General features: G+C 38.5%; 1 protein-coding gene across 1 annotated transcript in view; it reads right to left on the minus strand.

The window, feature by feature from the left end:
- Positions 1–948: 948 nt before the first annotated feature.
- CFAP20DC (CFAP20 domain containing) overlaps positions 949–18,693 on the minus strand; it is a 506,982-nt gene continuing 489,237 nt past the window's right edge. The window contains exons 16-17 of the mRNA XM_042780469.1: positions 12,523–12,617; positions 949–1,061 (exon numbers count right to left, since the gene is read on the minus strand). Of these exons, the coding sequence (XP_042636403.1) occupies positions 949–1,061; positions 12,523–12,617 (208 nt within the window). The remainder of the gene's footprint in view (positions 1,062–12,522; positions 12,618–18,693) is intronic.

The raw sequence follows: 18,693 nt of genomic DNA on the forward strand, positions 1-18,693 counted from the left end.
ATGCAGAAAGCACAAAATTTTTTTTTTCTTCTCTTGAAGCAGCAAGCAGAGCTACACTCACCTAACTTTAAAGACCAAAGGAAACTTTCCAGACTTCTCTGGGCCCAAGTCACAGAAGCGGTCAGACATGTGAGATGTTCAAATGGGTGACTTGTTGAATCCAAAGAGCTAGATTTGGACCATATTATCAGAATTCAAAGAAAATTGGTAAAAAATAAAAGCAAAACAAAACAAAATGACAAGACCCCAAACCTCCACAGTGGTAAGAAGCTTAAGTGATTAACAATGTTTTGATCTTTGGTAAACTCTGCATGAACTATAATGAAATGGAAAGAACGGGGCCAGTGCCAATAATATGTGATCATAAATTCTGACCAGTTCACAAGGTGTTCTCTTCTAAGAGTCTAAGGAAAGGTAAATTTCATCCAGGAATATTCTGGTAAAGAAAGTGGGTGGAATAAAAACCAGCAGTTGAAGATATATTCTTTTGACCATCAGACTTTATTTTTAATACAAATATATAATAAAATAAAAGGTACCCAAATATCTTTTAAATAAGAATACATTTCTTTTCTGTGTATCAAGCCATCATTTACAGATTAACACTGCAAAAATCTGAATTAATAACTCTTAATTCATTTACATAAAATTATGTGAAATAAACAAAAAGTATATGTAGGATGAGAACCAACAAATAAGAACTAATTCAAAGTCTTAAAATCTTGTCCTTGTATTAATTCCTTCACATTTTCAAGATCACACACATCTACAAAAAAGAATGTAGTTATTCTTAACATCAAATATTATTTACAAAATAAATTCATTTCTCTCAGTTACATTTGATTCCATGGATCTGCCTACCACACAAACTGTGATGCCTCCCAACAGAACCTGAACTGTTATACTGCTTTGATTGAAAGGGGTGTTCTTTGCCCTGGAAGGAAAAGTTCAAACCAACTCGTAGTATTTCCCAGTCTGGGGATCAAAGTAACAGTTCAGACATGGGTCATACAACAGAGTCAGCACTTCCTCGTCCTCTTCCACACTCGGGTCTTCTTCACCTGTGGGGAAGGGGAACCACAGACATGTTAGCTGCCAGCCTGGGTCAGAATTCTTACAGCTGCAACATAGGGAAGGGCAAGGAAGCAGCAAGCACCATCTTTTCCAGGAGATCTTCTTCATTCAAGGAGAGCGTTTATGCTGGAGTGGAGAAGCACGGTGGAAGTGATGAGACTCTACAGATGTCATGTAACATGGAGAAGGAACATACCCAATGATCACAAGGGCTAGCTTTAGTATAAGGAATAAGAGCAATTGACTGTTAAGAACTGGCAGAGAAGAGAACCAAGAAAGGAGAGGATCAAAGGATTAAAGAACTTTGCTAATTAGGGTTAAAGAAACTTGGGCATGATTCAAAACTTAATCATCACACAGTTCTATACTTCTTATGGGCCAGAGCTGTATGAAACGCAAAACTGTACGAATTAAATAACATAATAAAGAATTCAATACTAATTTACATATTGTAAAAAAGGCTATCAAGTAAACATGAAGTAAAATAACAATGTTGTTTAGAAATATAATAAAGCAGAGAACATATACAGAAAACAAAATGTCAGAGGATCTGCAGTCTTATTAGTGGAAGGGGAAGGGCTATGAAGTTTGCTAGGAATAGAAGCCTGGCTTGATGTTTTTCTCCTGTGACAACCACTTAGATGGCTTAGATTTCACTGTCTAAGTTGTCATCAAGGTTTGGGTGGTTTCCAACAAACTGGGCATGAAATGAAAATAAAAAAAATTGGCTTTACTTAGGATGTTTCCTGAGTAACTTTTATGTGTCTGGTGTGGTGCTAAATGTTTTGGTATCTGATGCTGTCAGCAGTGAGTGAGTGGTATCTGCCTACTTCCGAAAGTCCATGTAATAGGAGTTCAGAAGCTGGGAGACAAAAATTTCCTTATTCAGGGAGATCAGAAAAGGTGCAGGGAGAAGAGGCAAGGTTAAGACAACACTCTTTTTTTTTCATTATTATTAGTTTTGTTAGTTGTTGTGGAGTCAATTCCAACTCATGGCAGCCTCATGGCAGCCCTACCTGTGCAGAGTGGAATTGTTCTATAAGGTTTCCAAGGCTGTGACCTTTTGGAAACAGCTAGGTCTATCTTCCAATGTGTGTGCCTCTGGCTGGGTTCAAAATGCCAACATTTGGGCTAGTAGTCGAGCCCTTAACCCTTTGTGCCATCCAGAGATTCCTGCTCTCTTCATTAGTACAGGCTATTAAGAAGGGCCAATGAAAACCAAGCCATCGAGCTGCAAGATCATCAGGAGTCAGTTCAAAGGGGCCTGAATGGTGGGCATGGAACTTACCTTGAAAAATAAAGGTTTAATAAATACTGAATGTTTGCAGAAAGGGTGAGCAAAGGATTGTGAAGTGAAGCCCATGATCCTAAGTGTCACTGCCCAGAGTAAGAAGTGTGGAGACCTGGCTAACCCTACACTGCCTGCCATACATAAGCCCTCTCCTACAATTCCTGTCCCCAAGTGCAACTCTGAGTAGCCCTGCATCCTGGCATACTCTGAACATCAAGGACTGTGAATATAACACATTTTTAAATGTTTCTGCCCTCTCTCTCTTGACTTGCATTTAACCTTACCATGTTGTAGACATTCCTGTTTTATCAACTTAAAATACAGTTTCAAACTGTGCCATAGCCAATCCTCAGCCCATCATTTTTGAATTCACCTAATAAACATTTAACATGCTCCCTTTCTATGCCAGGCACTGAACTGGGTGTTGGAAACATCAATGATTGTACAAACAGGCCCTGTCCTTCAAGAGTGTGCAGTATAGCAGGGGAAATAGACATGAAGTCCCTGTGTCTTCTGGGAGTGTAGTGTTAGCAGTCCTTAAAAAGTGAGGTTTCACAGAGGAACAATTATTTCTGCCTCAGTTACTAATAACTCAATTGGCAGAGTCCCTGATGGTTTAGAAAGTACTTTCTCCTGCAGTAGCTCATTTGACCCTCACGAACCTTGTGAAATAGGCAGCTATCATGCCCATTTTCAAGATAAGGGAACCAGGGTCTGCAAAGTTAAATAGCCCATCCGAGGTCACTTAGTGAGTGAGAGACACAGTGGGGGATGAGCTTGGGTTTCCAGATTATCAGTTCAGTGTTCTTGCTACATATCATGCTTGACTCTTTTGTTAAGAAGGTAGTATCATATATTCAACTGGAATCTATTAAATGAAAGGAGTTTAAACATTGGGAAGAGTAGTAAATTTTAAGTGTTCTACATTTTAAAAAATCAGGCTTGGAAGCAAAAGATATGATTTTTTATACCAAAAACTATTAGCAAAAATAAGTGAGTACATGGGGGAGGGCAGAAACAAATAGCTCAATAAGCCCCCAAGGAACTGGGATTATTAACTCAAGAAAAGAGAAAGCTTGATGGAGGCAACAGGAGCCCTTCTGGCTTCAAGTATACAAAGGGGTGGCATGTGAATGAGGAGTTAAGAAGATTCTGTAGGTAACACAGTAAGAATTTTCTAAGCATTAGAGCTGATCAGCAAATGAAACGTGTACTCTAGGGAGGGCGAAGCAGGGACTGGGACAATCATGTGTGGAATTTTGTAGATGATCCCTGTGGTGTCTTTGATGAGCTTCTGTGACTCTTGGCCACAGTGGTTGATATCCTTGAAGTATGACAGAACTTTGCTAATGACCACATTAATAGTAGTAGCTGACCTGAGCACCCTGCACAGCTTCTAATTAAGAACAGGAACACAGAGAAGGAAGGCAGCCTTGCCTTTATATTCTTCTGTTGCATTAAGAGTGGTTCTGTGGGCCCTCTCTCCAGCCACCTTCTTCCTCTAAGTAGGAGAGGCTGAGAATGCTTTTCAAGTGGCTGTTTCTTACTGAAGACGACCCCTCCTTTAGGTCACTCTGCACACGAAGCACATTAAAGGAGTACGTGCATGTCCTTTACTTTCAGTTATTCAATCTATCCTCCCTTTAATATTTGGACTACTTCAGAAAATTTCTCAATATGTATGTACTATGTGCCTCCTATGTGAATGAGCCGGGCACAGTCACATGTGGATGTGACAGATGCACGTGAAACAGAAGCAGCTATTGAAGAAGACCAATGAGGAATTAAATAGGAGTCATGACTTCTCTTATGGTTGTAATAGTTAAGAGCACCCATGAACTCTAGAATCCACCAGACTTGCTTTTGATGGCCTGGATGACCTTAAGGAGGCTGCAGGTTATTTCACCTCAATGGATGTTTACTCATCTATAAAATGGGGATGATAATGCCTATTTCATAGGGTTTGATGGAAGAGTAAATTGTACACTGGTAATACAAACAGCACTGTACATACAGGAGTTACTCCATAGAAGACAACTACTTTACTAAGGATAATATTATTAATAAAATAAACCATGAGCTATAGATTATAACTTTTTCAGGAACTCAGAACAGGAATACTGATAAAGCTTGAAGTACAAAGAAAAGGCCCACAGAGACAGACAGTAAGACAGACTAGTGAAACATTCAGATAATGGAGTCAGACAGACCTGGGTCCAATCCCAAATCTTTCACTTTGCAGCTGTGAGGCACTAGGAAAATTCACCTCTTTGAGACTCAGTTTCCTCATATGTAAAGATGATAATAGTTTCTGTCACAGTACCTATGAGGGTTAACGGAGGTAACAGTACACAATACAGTGGATATTCAATAAATGTTGTTGTTATAATCATCATGATGGAAAAGGACATGTGGAGTTTAGACTCACTATACTAAGCAGTGAAAACTCTTGAGCAGGTATTCAAAGAAGACTAGTTTGATAGGAAGACATAGAAGTATAGCTGTGGTCATAGAAACCAAGGAAGAGAACTTTGTCATAATTTAGGTATTACCTATTAAATTGCAGACCAGAGTCCTGGAAGGAAGGGACATTTAAGAAGTTTATTTTCAAAGAAAAATCAACAGCTCCTTTTGAACATCCAGAGAGGGATGAGGAAGAGGTTCAGTCACAGATTTTAAGGTGTGGCCTGGGTGAGTAGGACAGTGATGGTGGCACAGACAGAGATGGGAAGCTGGGAGAAAGGAACTCCATCTTCCAGGTGGTCAATGTGGAAATGAGTTCATTTTGACCAAATCAAGTCTAAGGTGAAAATGGGACATGAAAATGCCAATACCGGCAAGTCAGAAGGGGATACACAACTGGAGGCTGGAAGAGAAGATGAGATTGAAGAAAAAGATTTAGAAGCCAGATGTGTAAATTGTTTGAAGCCAAAAGAATGGATGGTCCTTAAGTATGAGCATGGAGAGAGTGGAGGGCCACAGAACTGAGCCTGGGGAAGGCGCATAGAAACAGGTGAGGAAAGAAAAGGTGCCATTCAAGAGAATATGAAGAATTCAGTGAAATGACTAGTAGTCCAATGCAGTGGTTCTTAACCCAAGCTGCACATTAGTCACCTGGGGTACCCAAACCCAAAAGACCAAATTCACTGCCATTGAGTCAATTCCGACTCACAGTGACCCCCTTTGGGTTTCTGAGGTGGTAAATCTTTATGGAAGTAGATTGCTCAGTCTTCCTTCGGTGGAGTGGCTGTTGGGTTTAAACTGCCAGCCTTCTTGCTGACAGTTAAATCCTTAGGCACTACATCACTAGAGCTCCCCACCAAGGGGACCCAGGGGCTTCGGAAACACCATGTCCAGGCCCCATTCCAGATCAGCTGAATGCTCATCTCTAGAGGGGGAAACACCTCCAGGTGATTCTACTGTGCAGTCAGGGCTGAGAGCCACTGGTAAAAAAAGATCAGTAGTTAATATGATCTATAGCAAATCATAAAATTATGTGATTTGAAAGAGTATATGAAAACTCATGCTATAGCATACATTTATTTATACTGTATTCCATACCTAGAAACTGTATCTATTTGATCAGTTTGCTACCAAAAGAAAAAAAGCGGATAGGTATCCCGATAGTTTTTGGTAGGACACTATGATGAATTCACCTTTAAATAAAAACATTTCTTAAACCCCAATCATGCATTTTTCAAAAAATAAAACTATTTTTTTTCCATCAGGTAAAAATCACTTATCACTGAGATAAATGACTATGAATCATAACTATCTTAGCAATCTGCCATTCAATTTCTTGTTTTACTCCATCAAGACACTGAGGGAAACTGACATCAGTGTTATACTGTACAGAATTGTTTAGTGCATTCTATGCCTGTACTTTACAAAAAGATAAATTTTTAAAGTGTTGTGATTAAATTAGAATACTCAATACATTTTACAACCAGCTGAGACTCTTTCAAGATGATAACCATTGTAATGGGCCATGGGTCTTTATTACCCAACTGCAAAGGGACTGAGGTGGATCCAATTCATTAGTGGAGGTTTTGCTACATAATGCATACAAACTGGAGCACTAACTGCTACATAAATGCATTCGTTCCAATATGTGTCATGATGGAGCTGGAACCCATTATAATCATGGGTACTAAGACAGGTTTTGTGGTTTTAAGTACCGAGGCTTTAAATGGATGGATTATAAAACCCTATCAACAATGACATTTTTGTATAACATTTGGGTGAGATTATGTATAATTTTACATAGAAAGTGCTTTAAACTTGCATAAAAGGTTTTATTTTCACTGTAGCTTAATTTTCAAAGCCTCCAACTTACATCATTTTGCTACTGTAATCCTTATGTAATGAAATTATAATATCATTAAGCAATTATCACTATGATGTCAAGCAATGGGCAAAATTTTGAAAGGTAATTATTGTGTATGGTTATCGGGTAATTTTCAATTATATTCTTGGATAGTGTAGAGAGTGTGTTTTTTCCTCAAAATTCTAAACAGCTCCATTTAAAGGCTGGGTACATAAACACCAAACAGACAAATTAACAAATAAAATCATTTTCTGTTACTAGACTGAGTGCATCTGGACAAGGGTCCAAATTACATTTTCACTCTTTCTTCACATAATAAAGCAATTTCCAGTGAAATAAAATTACCTTCAGATAATAATCTATATACAAACTTTCAGCCTCATCCACTTTGAAACCACTTAACAGCAACAGCAATAACAGAAGAAAAACCAATGGAGCCAGACGAAACCCAGCAATATTGGCTGCCCTTCCCTGAAACCCAGCAATGCTGGCTGCCCTCTCCTCTGTTACCCTGGCTCAGGTAAATAATTCCTCCAGTTCACCTTTCGAAAGTCAATTAATGTACATGTTTAATTATCTGTATTTAATGCATTTTAACTGTAGGTAATAGAAAACCTGTAAGTGCAGGCTAAGATTTCAAGCTTGAAAATAAATGATGTGGGACCAGTTTATCAGATTTAGAATCTCTGATTCAGGACATTGTACTTGATTTTCGATTTTCTGATGCTACCATCTAGGATTTTTTTTTAAAAGCAGTTAATGAATTTTCTTTCTTATGGATCTTGAGAACTGATTGACTGTATTTTTATGTGCCTACTAATATACTATTGTTTAAACAATTCAATGGTGAGGGATAACCATTGGAAACAGCCAGCCTTAGGATCGATCAATAAAGATGACATTTTAGATAAGATTCTGCTGAGTACCAGGTGCTTGCAAACTCTTCCACCAACATGTCTGACAGTAGTGCTAAAGTAACTTGCACTAACATCTGGGAAAGCCCACTATGAACTGCTGAATTGTGGGTCTCAGCAAATGTGTGCTCTCACATGAAAGAAAGATGAATAATCAGCAATGAACTTAAAAATATGAAAAGATACTTTCTTCTATTATAAAGCTTATATCGTTCTTTGGAAGGCAAGTAATGTGGTAATTATAGTTCAGGTGTTGTTTGGGAAATAAGCATTTTCTAAAAATCGATGGCTTATTTTACTTTCAGTCCCTGGGTGGTACAAATGGTAAACATGGTTGGCTGCTAAATGAAAGGTTGAAGGTTCACTCCATCCAGAAGTACTTTTGAAGAAAGACCTGGCAATCTACTTTGGAAAAATTAGCCACTGAAAACCCCATGGAGTACAGTTCTGATCTGACACATATGGAGTCGCCATGAGTCAGAGTTGACTCAGTGGCAACCGGTTTTTTATATTTTACTTGGACACCATTTAAAATGACATGTTGAAGGATATGGATGATTAGTTAGGAATTATTGCTATTTCATCCTTTCCAAGTAGTTGCTACTTAAAAGTGTTCAATGACACAAATGTGTGCTTGAATATGACAGAAGATTCCTTGACAGGCTGTGGCACTCTAAAGCCTACAGGGCTCACACTGTCCTAAGGGCCTGATTTCAGGGCTAGGTGCCAACACTCCAGCTATGGGAAACTGCACCTCAAGTTCCAGTTAGGGAAACCAGAAACCTATATGGCCAGGACCCCTCTGGGATGCATGTGGGGGACAGGTATGTGGGGGTGGATCTGAAATAGGAAGAGAGTCTCAGACACCAGCAATGTGTTCATTTTTTACATTTCAACTGGAAACTTCACTCCCTGTAGCCCTCAAAATGATATATCTCCTTATATTAATGAGACAGAAGTTTTTCCCCTCCAAATCACCTCTGTACAGAAGAGAAGACAACCCTTGGACCCTGATATCTGCGTAAGAGGTGATAAACAACCCCCTCCTTCACAGCTTAATTAGAGATCAAAGGCAACTAGTTACATCACAGGAGGAAGGGGCAGGGGCTCTAGATTCAAGAATGTCCATAAATACTATTGGATCATTTCATAAGCTCAGACTTGAGATGAAGCCTTTGTGGATCTATGGAGAGTATTAAGATACTCTGATTTAGAAAGTTTTCAGAAAGGGAGAACTTCCTAAACTTAAAAAAATTGCAGTAGACATTTCAGTCGTGAAGTTCTTATCACCCTCAATGGGAATTCTATAGTCAGACTGCAGCATTGGGGTTAAGGGTGTCAACTACCCTGTCAGACAGGCCCAGGTCAGCATCCTGCTCCATACTCAGTGGGTTGGAGACCCACGCTAGCTCCTGAACTCCAAATGAGGACATAATATAGCATACCCATTGCCAAGGACTGTTGAGAGAAGTCATTGTGAGGTAATGTGCAGGAAAACTCAACAGGGTACTGGGCAGAGTAGGTGCTTTATTTATGCTAGTTTCTATTATTGCTTTTACATCTCATCATCCATACGGCTTTTTAGGGGTGGTTCTTGGGTATTGCAAATGGTTTCATGCTACTAAGGGAAAGACTGGCAGTTCAAACCCACACAGAGTTGGCTTCGAAGAAAGTCCTGGCTATGTGCTTCCGAAAAGTCATAGCTACAAAAATCCTACTCTGAAACAGAATCAACTCGACAGCATCAACTCCTTTCTATCTTAAGAAAAATCTTCGAAGTATACGAAAGATTCAAAGAATAGATCAACTTGTCCTCATGTTTCCCTTTCTTCCAATCCCTTATTCACTCATCAAATATTTCCAGTGTGTTCACTATATGCCAGGCACCATGTTAGGCCCTGGTACCATAGTTATTCAGTGAAGCATGAAGTCTGGCAAGATATAATAAAACTTCTTTTAGATGCAACGTATTGAGTAAATGTGAAATCTTGCTGTGGTTGTAAAGAGAGGGAGCAGTAAAGGAGTCCTCTGTGGAGTAAGAGCAGGTGGCCAGGGTCTCCTCTGGTTAGCTGTGAGAATCCATGGGTTTCCTGTGAATTCTTTACAAGCCATTTGGACACTGTATCTACAAAACAACCATTCTACTGCCTATATTTATGTCTCATGGGATATTAATCAATGTTCATAAAGTAATAGCCTATGTGGCTTTGCCATGAAAAAGGTAAAAGAATATTTTTATAAGACACTGACAACTGTAAAAACCCTTCTGGATGCCTTTCTTACTCAAAATGTACGTAAACTGCAGGAGAGATCCATAGTCTTGAAGAGAAAGGCCATTATTATTCCTTTTTGGAGCTGGTAAGCATGAATAATTTAAGGGTCATATCTGTAAAGAAACAAATGTCAAAAACAAATTGACAGCTATTCTTTGAGCAAAGTATGGTTCATTTTCAAAAGGTCAGTTTGGTAGTTTTCTTGAGTAAGTTCTGGAAATCTTAACTTCCCATTTCTGCATTTCACATGAGCTCCAAGAAAACATATATTCAGCAAGTGTTAAGGGCATCAGTGCTCATGGCAACTGGTATTCTGTGGGAATATTATGGCCCACGAGGAATGATGAAGAGCTGCCCATTTCCCTGTCAATTGAACAGAATAAAGGGAAAAGCTGTGCACTTTAAGGTGGCACTGATACACTGGAGATATTGTGGCTGAGCAGAAACTGGCTGTGACACAAACTCCTTCTGCATAAAGGAAGGACAGGGATCTCTGACTCAAGGGCCAGATATAACTCATTTGCTTATTTCTGAATGGCCTGGGACAAGTTTTCTATGTATGTATCAGTCAGGTTGGGAAGTATAGCGATGCCTCCAGATGCACAAATGTAAACTGGTCTCGCTATCTCTGATGGAAGTATGTTGGTTCAAGCATATTGATTCACCTCTCTTAGCCCTATCTACACCTCAGTAGGTGGTTGTGAGAATCAAACTGAAACATGCATATGAAGGCTTGGAACACAGGACCATGGTAGTGCAGTGCTTAAATGCTCAGCTGCTAATTGAAAAGTCAGTAGTTTAAACCCACCAGCTGTTCCACAGGAGAAGACATGGGAGTCTGTTCCAGTAAAGATTACAGCCTAGGAAATTCTGTGAGGCACTTCAACTCTGTCCTATAGGGTCGTGGTGAGTTGGAATTGACTCAACGACTGTGATTTTTTTTTCTGTATAACAGAAACCCAGGAAGAGTCCCAGACTGCCTACATCCTTGCCTGCCTTCCCTTCTGATGATATAAACTGATACCACAGCCCATTATTTTTCTTTGGCAAATACTCTGTAAGAACACATGAGAACACCACATCTGTATACTGGAAGTACAGACTGTGCTATGCTATGTCTAAAACCATGCCATTAACATGTAAAGGTTAGCCAAATAGAAAATATTAGTTTTTGATGGCATTAATTAGCCATCAAAAAAACCACCCAAGCATATCAGACAAGGGGATGGTGAGCAAATCATAGCTGATCAAAATGTTGGGTGTCAGGCAAAATGGATGCTAGGTCTTGTTAACAGTGGTCACCATATTTCTACAATCCTCCTCTGAAATTAATTCATTAATTTGCTCTCGACGGGAGTTCTGTTTACCTTCAGCATAGGTGAACTCCTGCTGTCACATCTAAGATTTGCAATGGTGACCTTAACACATCTTTTTAGCCACTTATCACTAAAATATATCTTGGGTGCCTTTGATCAAGGACCACACTCTGGTTCTTGTGGCTTACTTAGGACACTTAACATAACAAATTATTTGTTTCCTCACAGCAAGGTCTCCTCCTGACAGCAAAGATTCTATTTTTCTGTCATAAGTAATTATAAATGTACACCTCCAAAGAGTCCCAATTTCAGGGGCATAATCTATTTTGGATAGTAAATCACAGTGACATCTCCATCCCTTGGGTGGCCAAAATGTACAACTCAGATGTATGAGCTCTCACTCAGAACCATCCAAACTTGAAGAAAAATGGGAGGCTGTACTTTTCTCCCTAGGGCAGTTAGGAAAAATAACTGGCACCTTTGTGAAAGCTATTTATATTAGTTTCAGTTCATTTTTTTTTTTAAACTTCAGATGTGGTACTTCCATCTTCAAAATTCAACCCAGAAAATGGCCTCAGTGAGTGCCCCTCTAAGGTTATTTATCATTCCAAGTGTACATGTTAGATTGCCCCACACCTCCTCCATCTCAACCTCTCTGTTCTCACCAGACTTTTTCTTGTATTCCTTCTCCATGCATTCCTGACAGTCATGTTCCCTGCTCATAACTAGAAACGAATGACTCATCTTTATAGCTCTCACCAACAAAGGAACTCAGGCAAATTTTCATTTCTGCTTCCTTCTAATTGTCACATTAATAATGGCTATAGTAGCTATGTGAAAACCTTTGTCTTAATGAAAACATGTATCTTAATGATGTTAGAATATCTACAATAGCTAGTATTTGGTAGGCACTATTCTAAGTAATTCATAGATACCATCTCACTGAATACTCAGGAAAAACTTTTAGGTATATATGATCTATTATTTTACAGATATGGTAACCGAAATTCTTAAAGGTGACACAGCTAGCAATTGGTAGAACCAGAACTGAGAATAAGGCATATTTGACATCAAAGCCATGCTCTTACACTCTAACTGTATTTCACCCTGAAATTAAGCTTTAAAAGAACACTTTCTCTGCTACATTCTTTTAAGTTGCAAAGAGCCCATCATCCTAGAAAAATGAGGCATAGGTTGCCTCATTTTAGGTGTGTAAGCTTAGGCAATCAGCATTCAATGAAGATAACAGCATCTCAAAGTGACTGATTTTCTCTATTTATACCTTATTATTTTTACTTTTCATGTATAGCATTTTTCATATTCCCACCTTGAATACTCAAACTTCCTGAAGAATCTGGATGCTGCTCAGCTGGCTGTTGACTAGGAGGAACAATTGGCGGGCTGAACATATTTAACCAGTCCCTAAAAAGGAAAGAAGGTGAATGAGCAACATGTTTAAAATGTTATGTAAAGATTTTACTTTGGCCCTGGATTTTCAATTCTCTGAGGATTCCCCAAAGAAACATTTTCCCCCCTTCATATTTCAGAAGGACAAGCTATCCAGATGTTAATACAGGTAAATCCCTGACTTAGGGCAGGGTTCCGTTCCAATGCTACCCATGTAAGTCACTTCTGAGGTCACGTTGAATGCTTTTTTTTTTTTTTAAATTTTCATGATTATTGCCCTTTTATTTATCAGTATCTTTATTAATTCAATCTTTATAAATCCAATCTTTATTTGCCTTTGGGGGTTGGAAATATTACATATAAACTTACAGATATGATGATATCAGTAAATTTTATAATGCAACATTTTGTGTAGTATATATTGTTGATAAGATGTACAAAAATTAAAAATAAAAGAGGATGGTCCTAAGCAAGCATGATTCATTGCAACTTGAATATATTGTAAGTCAAGGACTACCTGTATTTAGTTCTGCAGATTGGTTAGTATGGAGTCAATTATTCAACTAACTTGTTCAAAATATATGTCATTTAAATGATACAGACTACTCTCAAAAGTTTATTATTGTTTCTATTAAACTGTAGCACTGTTTCTGTCACATAAGGAAGAAAATTATTTCATTAACTGAGAAGAAACTGCACAAAGTTCCTTTTGACCTTAGGGTAAGAACACCTGACAAAGTCACATGGCTTTTTTTGTGGAAGGCAATTTTCCATATGGTGATTCAAAATGGAAGTTAGTCTTAGAGCTGTCATGGTAAGAGTCAGTGTGCCTTAACTCAGGGCTTTAGAGCAGTGCAGGGCAAAGGAAAGGAGAATTAGGGGAGTCTGGCCCTTGAGTGATTCATTAATATGAATGGTGGCAAAATCACTCCAAACAGCACCTCCTACTTTCTTTGCCCCTCTGCCATTTCCCAACCTCTTCATTTTTGTTCCTTTTCCATTCTTTACAACCTTACTTCTTCCTTTAGTAGATACCTGGTTGAGTGTAATTCAACTGGGTAACAAACAGCCCTTCAAGCCCTTCTCCTCTCTAAATTTGCTACTGAACTTCTTCAGGGGAAGGGCATTGGCAGGGGAATGTGTAGGATTTTCCATCATAAATTCTATTTCTTTTCTTTATTTTTAATAATTAATTCATTCCAAATACTTGTTGAGCACTTACTATGTGCCTGGCACTGCTATAGGCATTTTATTATGGTGAAAATATACATAAAACATATACCACCTCAACAATTTGTACACATACAATTCAGTGACATTGACTATATATTTTTTTTAACAATTTTTTTTAATTTGGGTGAAAGTTTACAGAGCAAATACACTTTCCATACAGCAGTTCACATACACTTTGTCTCATGACATTGACTACAAATTACCACAATGCAACAGCTCCCCTCCCACTTCCTCCCAACAGTCACCTCTTCCCTGTGTCCATCCCTCTATGCACTCCTGCCCCTTGAGCTGTCTCCTTGTGCATAAACAGCCCTTATTTCTCCCATGATTGTTCTCTCCAAGGAGTGTATCTATGTAATGTAAATGTTCAACTCATATACCTGCCTTTTGTTTGGCTGGAGGCCACAGGAGTGGGTTCAATTCCAGACCTGAAGGGCAGCTAGGGGCCATAGTCTCAGGAGTTCCACCAGGCTCTATCAGACCAGCAAACCTGGTCCCCTCCACCCCAACACTTTTTTTTTCCAAATGATTTTGAGTTTTGTTCCACATTGTTCTCCCTCTCTATCCAGGATCTCCTACATAGCTCCCCCTCCGAGTGATTGACAGTGGTAGCCAGGCACCATCTAGTTCTGGTCTCATAGTTGTATAGGCTGAGGATCGCATGGTATACCAGTCACTTGGAATAACGGCAAATTCTATTTCTTGCACGGATATGAGTACTCGGTATCATTTACTTTATTCTTTTCAACAGGAGCATGTCCTTCTGATGAAAGAATTTCTTTCTAAAAATCTCTCCATTTCCTTTTGGCTTTACCTAAGTTCCAACCAGCAACTAAGACCACTGGCTCTCCAGACCTATAGTGGGTCCATATTTTCCAAAATAAGATTATGGCTAACTTACTTCACATCCCTGAGCCTCATCTATACAAGAAAGGTAATAATAGTAGTTCAGAGTTTTTTTGTTAGGAAAGAATGAAAACAAAAATGGATGAAAAACATTTGGCATGGATCTGGATAGAGTCAGTATTCAATAAATATGGGTTATGACCACTATCATATTCATTATCAAGGAAAATCATGGTGTGGCCTTTGTTTCAATTAAACCATTAAAGGATGGTAGAATGATTACAAGTCTACACAGTAGATGTTTTGTTAGAAATCATTCACTCTTCCAGTTTAAAAAAGTATCTTAACGTAAACATTACCTAATGCCTGCTTGTAATATGAAATATTTTAACATGCTTTTAGTCCCTGCTCACCTTAGCTACCACTTGATTGTGACTGGTGCAACAAGCAAGATGAGAGTGCTGTGTAACGGAATTTCATAATAACACATTAAGAAAGGTTTTGTCACAGACTTCCAAACTAATGGGACATTTTCTGATAAGCACCTTTTATTTAGTCCATTTAATTATAGCTAACCAAAACATTCCTACATTACAGAAAATTACAAGGTCACATACAAATTACTAGTCCAGTAACCTAATTACTCATGAAGAACAATGGAGATCAAAGATAATCAGGAGAACTATAATGTTATCATATGATGACAGTTCCAGGTACAAATCAGAAACTATACACAATGGCAGCAGTAGCTTTTCTTCATGGTTCATGGACACAGGGATAATGTTGGTAGGGGTGGTTGTATGACTGTTATGAACAGAAAAATATTAACATCTTAAACTTTGATTAATGTTTTTGTTTCTTAGCAGCAGCTAAGGGAAGTATAAAGGTCTTCTTTTCGTAGTTTTCTTTTTTTTAAATAATTACATATTTATAGAAAAGTTGCAAGAAGAGTACAAAGAGCTCCTCTATATCCTTCACCCAGATACCCAATTTTAGCCATTCTCTCTCTCTTTCTCCCTCTCCCCCTACCTGGCTACCAATCACTCAATCACAGGAGTTGGCAAACTACAGACCATGGGCCAAGTCTGGTCTGCTGCTGTAGGCTGTTGACCAGCTCATCAGGTTGTTCCCTTGAAGGAACTCCCTTGCAATGAAGCTATCCAAAATCCTGCATACATTTAAATATTTGCTTGAAGGAGTAATTATTTGAGAAATCTGAAACATGACAGCAATTATCCTACAGCTGTCATTTATATTCGTTTATAGAGGAGCCAACCCAGTAAAACACTTTGCACAGGAGAGTTTATATTAAGAATTTAGCAATCTGCAGCAATATATATCCAATAATTAATGATATTTATTATTCAGTACTGGTGTATATTTCTTATTCACTGAAATAAGTTTGGACTTTAAAAGTCTTCTTTATTCCAGAGAAGAGACTGGGGAGAGAGATAGGGGAATATCCCACTTTTGGGGATCAAAGATTTATTTTAAAAGCTGATGAAATCTATTCAGTGCATTCCTAGAAAAAAAAAGTTCCTAAATAGGAGGGCATTTTTCAGGATATCAGAGATCCTCTAAAGCCCATTCCTAGGTTCCTGGGCCTTAAATTAAGACTTTTTATATCATAATGTTGGGAGCTCTGGTAGCGTAGTGCCTAAGGCATTCAACTGCTAACCAGAAGGCTGGTGGTTCAAACTCACCTGCCACTCCTCAGAAGGAAGGTTGGACAATCTACTTCCGTAGTGATACTGCTTTGGAAACCCAAGGAGGAGTCACTATGAGGTGGCCCGACTTGACAACTCGATGGCACATAACAACAACAACAACAACAACAATGTATCATGGAAATGTTTCAAGTACTGTAAAAACCATCACTGGCAACATTTTTCTGCAAAGGATCAGACAGTAAATACTTTAGGCTTTTATGATAAACTACTCAACTCTGCTATTCTAGTGCAAAAGCAGCCACAGACAATATGTCAATGAATGGGCATGGCTATGTTCCAATCAAATCTTATTTACAAAAATAGGCAGTGGGTGAATGTTATAGATTAAATTGTGCCTCCCACTCTTCCCCCAAATATAGAATCCTAATCTGTGGATGTTATCATGTTTGGGAATAGAACTTTCTTTGTTATATTAATTAGATCATACCTGAGCAGGGTAGGTCTAAATCTAGTAACTTCTGAGTTACAGAAAGAACAGATAAGACACGGAGACACACACACACGGGTGGGGCTGGGGGAGGACAGACTTCATGTGAGGACTGTTTATAAGTCAAGGAACCAAGGTCTACCAATAAGGTAGGCACAAAGTTGGAGGCTATACCACCAGTATTTTGAATACCAGCAAGGTCACTCATGGTGGACAGGCTTCAGCAGAGTTTGCAGACTAAGACAGACTAGGAAGGAGCACAGGGCCATCAACTGCTGAAAAGAATTGGCCAGTGAAAACCTTATGGACAGCAGTGAAACACTGTCTGATACAGTGCTAGAAGATGAGTGCCTCAGGTTGGAGGCACTCAAAATAAGACTGGGGAAGAGCTGCCTTCTCAAAATGAGTCAACCTTAATGACCTGGATGGAGTAAACCTTTTGGGACCTTCATTTGCCGATGAGGCACAACTCAAAATGGGAAGAAACAGCTGCAAACATCCATTAGTAATTGGAACATGGAATGTACAAAGCATGAATCTAGGAATATTAGAAGTTGTCAAAAATGAAATGGAACGCATAATGATCAATATTCTTGGCATTAGTGAGCTGAAATGGACTGGTATTGGCAATTTTTAATCAGACAATTATATGATCTACTCTGGCAGGAATGACAAATTGAAGAGGAATGGTATTACACTCACTGTCAAAAAGAACATTTCAAGATCTATTCTGAAGTACAGTGCTGTCAGTGATAGGATAATATTCACATGCCTACAAGGAAAGCCAATCATGCTATACCTCAAATTTATGCACCAACCATCAAAGCCAAAAAAGACAAAATTGAAGATTTTTACCAACTAAAATTTTTAAATTGACCAAACATACAATCAAGATGTACTGAAAATTACTGGTGATTGGAATACGAAAGTTGGAAACAAAGAAGCAGCATTGTTTGTTGGAAAATACAGCCTTGGCAATAGAAATGATGCTGGAGATCGCATGACAGAATTTGCAAGACCAATGACTTATTCATTGAAAATATTTTTTTTCAACAATGTAAGTGGCGACTATACATGTGGACCTTGAAAGATGGCACACACAGAAATCCAGTTAACTACATCTGTATAAAGAGGCAATGGAAAAGCTCAAAACAAGGCCAGGAAATGACTGTGGAACAGACCATCAATTGCTCATATACAAGTTCAAGTTGAAGCTGAAGAAAATTAAAACAAGTCCACGAGAACCAAAATATGACCATGAGTATATCACCCTGAATTTAGAGACAATCAGAAGAAAATATTTGATGCACTAAATTCCAGTGACCAAAGATCAGAGGAACTGTGGCATGATATCAAGAATATCATACATGAAGAAAGAAAAAGTCATTAAAAAGAGAGGAAAAGAAGAGAAGACCAAAATGGTTGTCAGAAGAAACTCTTAAACTTGCTCTTCAACAGACAGTAGCTAAACCAAAAGGAAGATATGTTGAAATACAAGAGTTGAACAGGAGATTTCAAAGAGTAGCTTGACAAGATAAAGTATTATAATGAAATGTGCAAAGACCTGGAGTTAGAAAACCAAAAGGAAAGTACACACTTGGCATTTCTCTAAGTGAAAGAATTGAAGAAAAAATTCAAGCCTTGACTTCTAATACCGAAGGATTCTATGGGCAAACTATTAAATGATGCAGGAAGCATCAAAAGAAGATGGAAGGAATATACAAAGTCAGCTGCTACAGTCTGAAATTGACCAAACATGCAATCAGGATGTGTTAATTATCACTGGTGACTGGCATGCAAAAGTTGGAAACAAAGAAGAATCACCGGTAGTTGGAAAATTTGGCCTTGGTGACAG

The sequence above is a fragment of the Orycteropus afer genome, unplaced genomic scaffold (genome assembly GCF_000298275.1).
Source record: "Orycteropus afer afer isolate SDZICR_OR568_19922 unplaced genomic scaffold, OryAfe1.0 scaffold00041, whole genome shotgun sequence".
Classification (NCBI taxonomy): Eukaryota; Metazoa; Chordata; class Mammalia; order Tubulidentata; family Orycteropodidae; genus Orycteropus; species Orycteropus afer.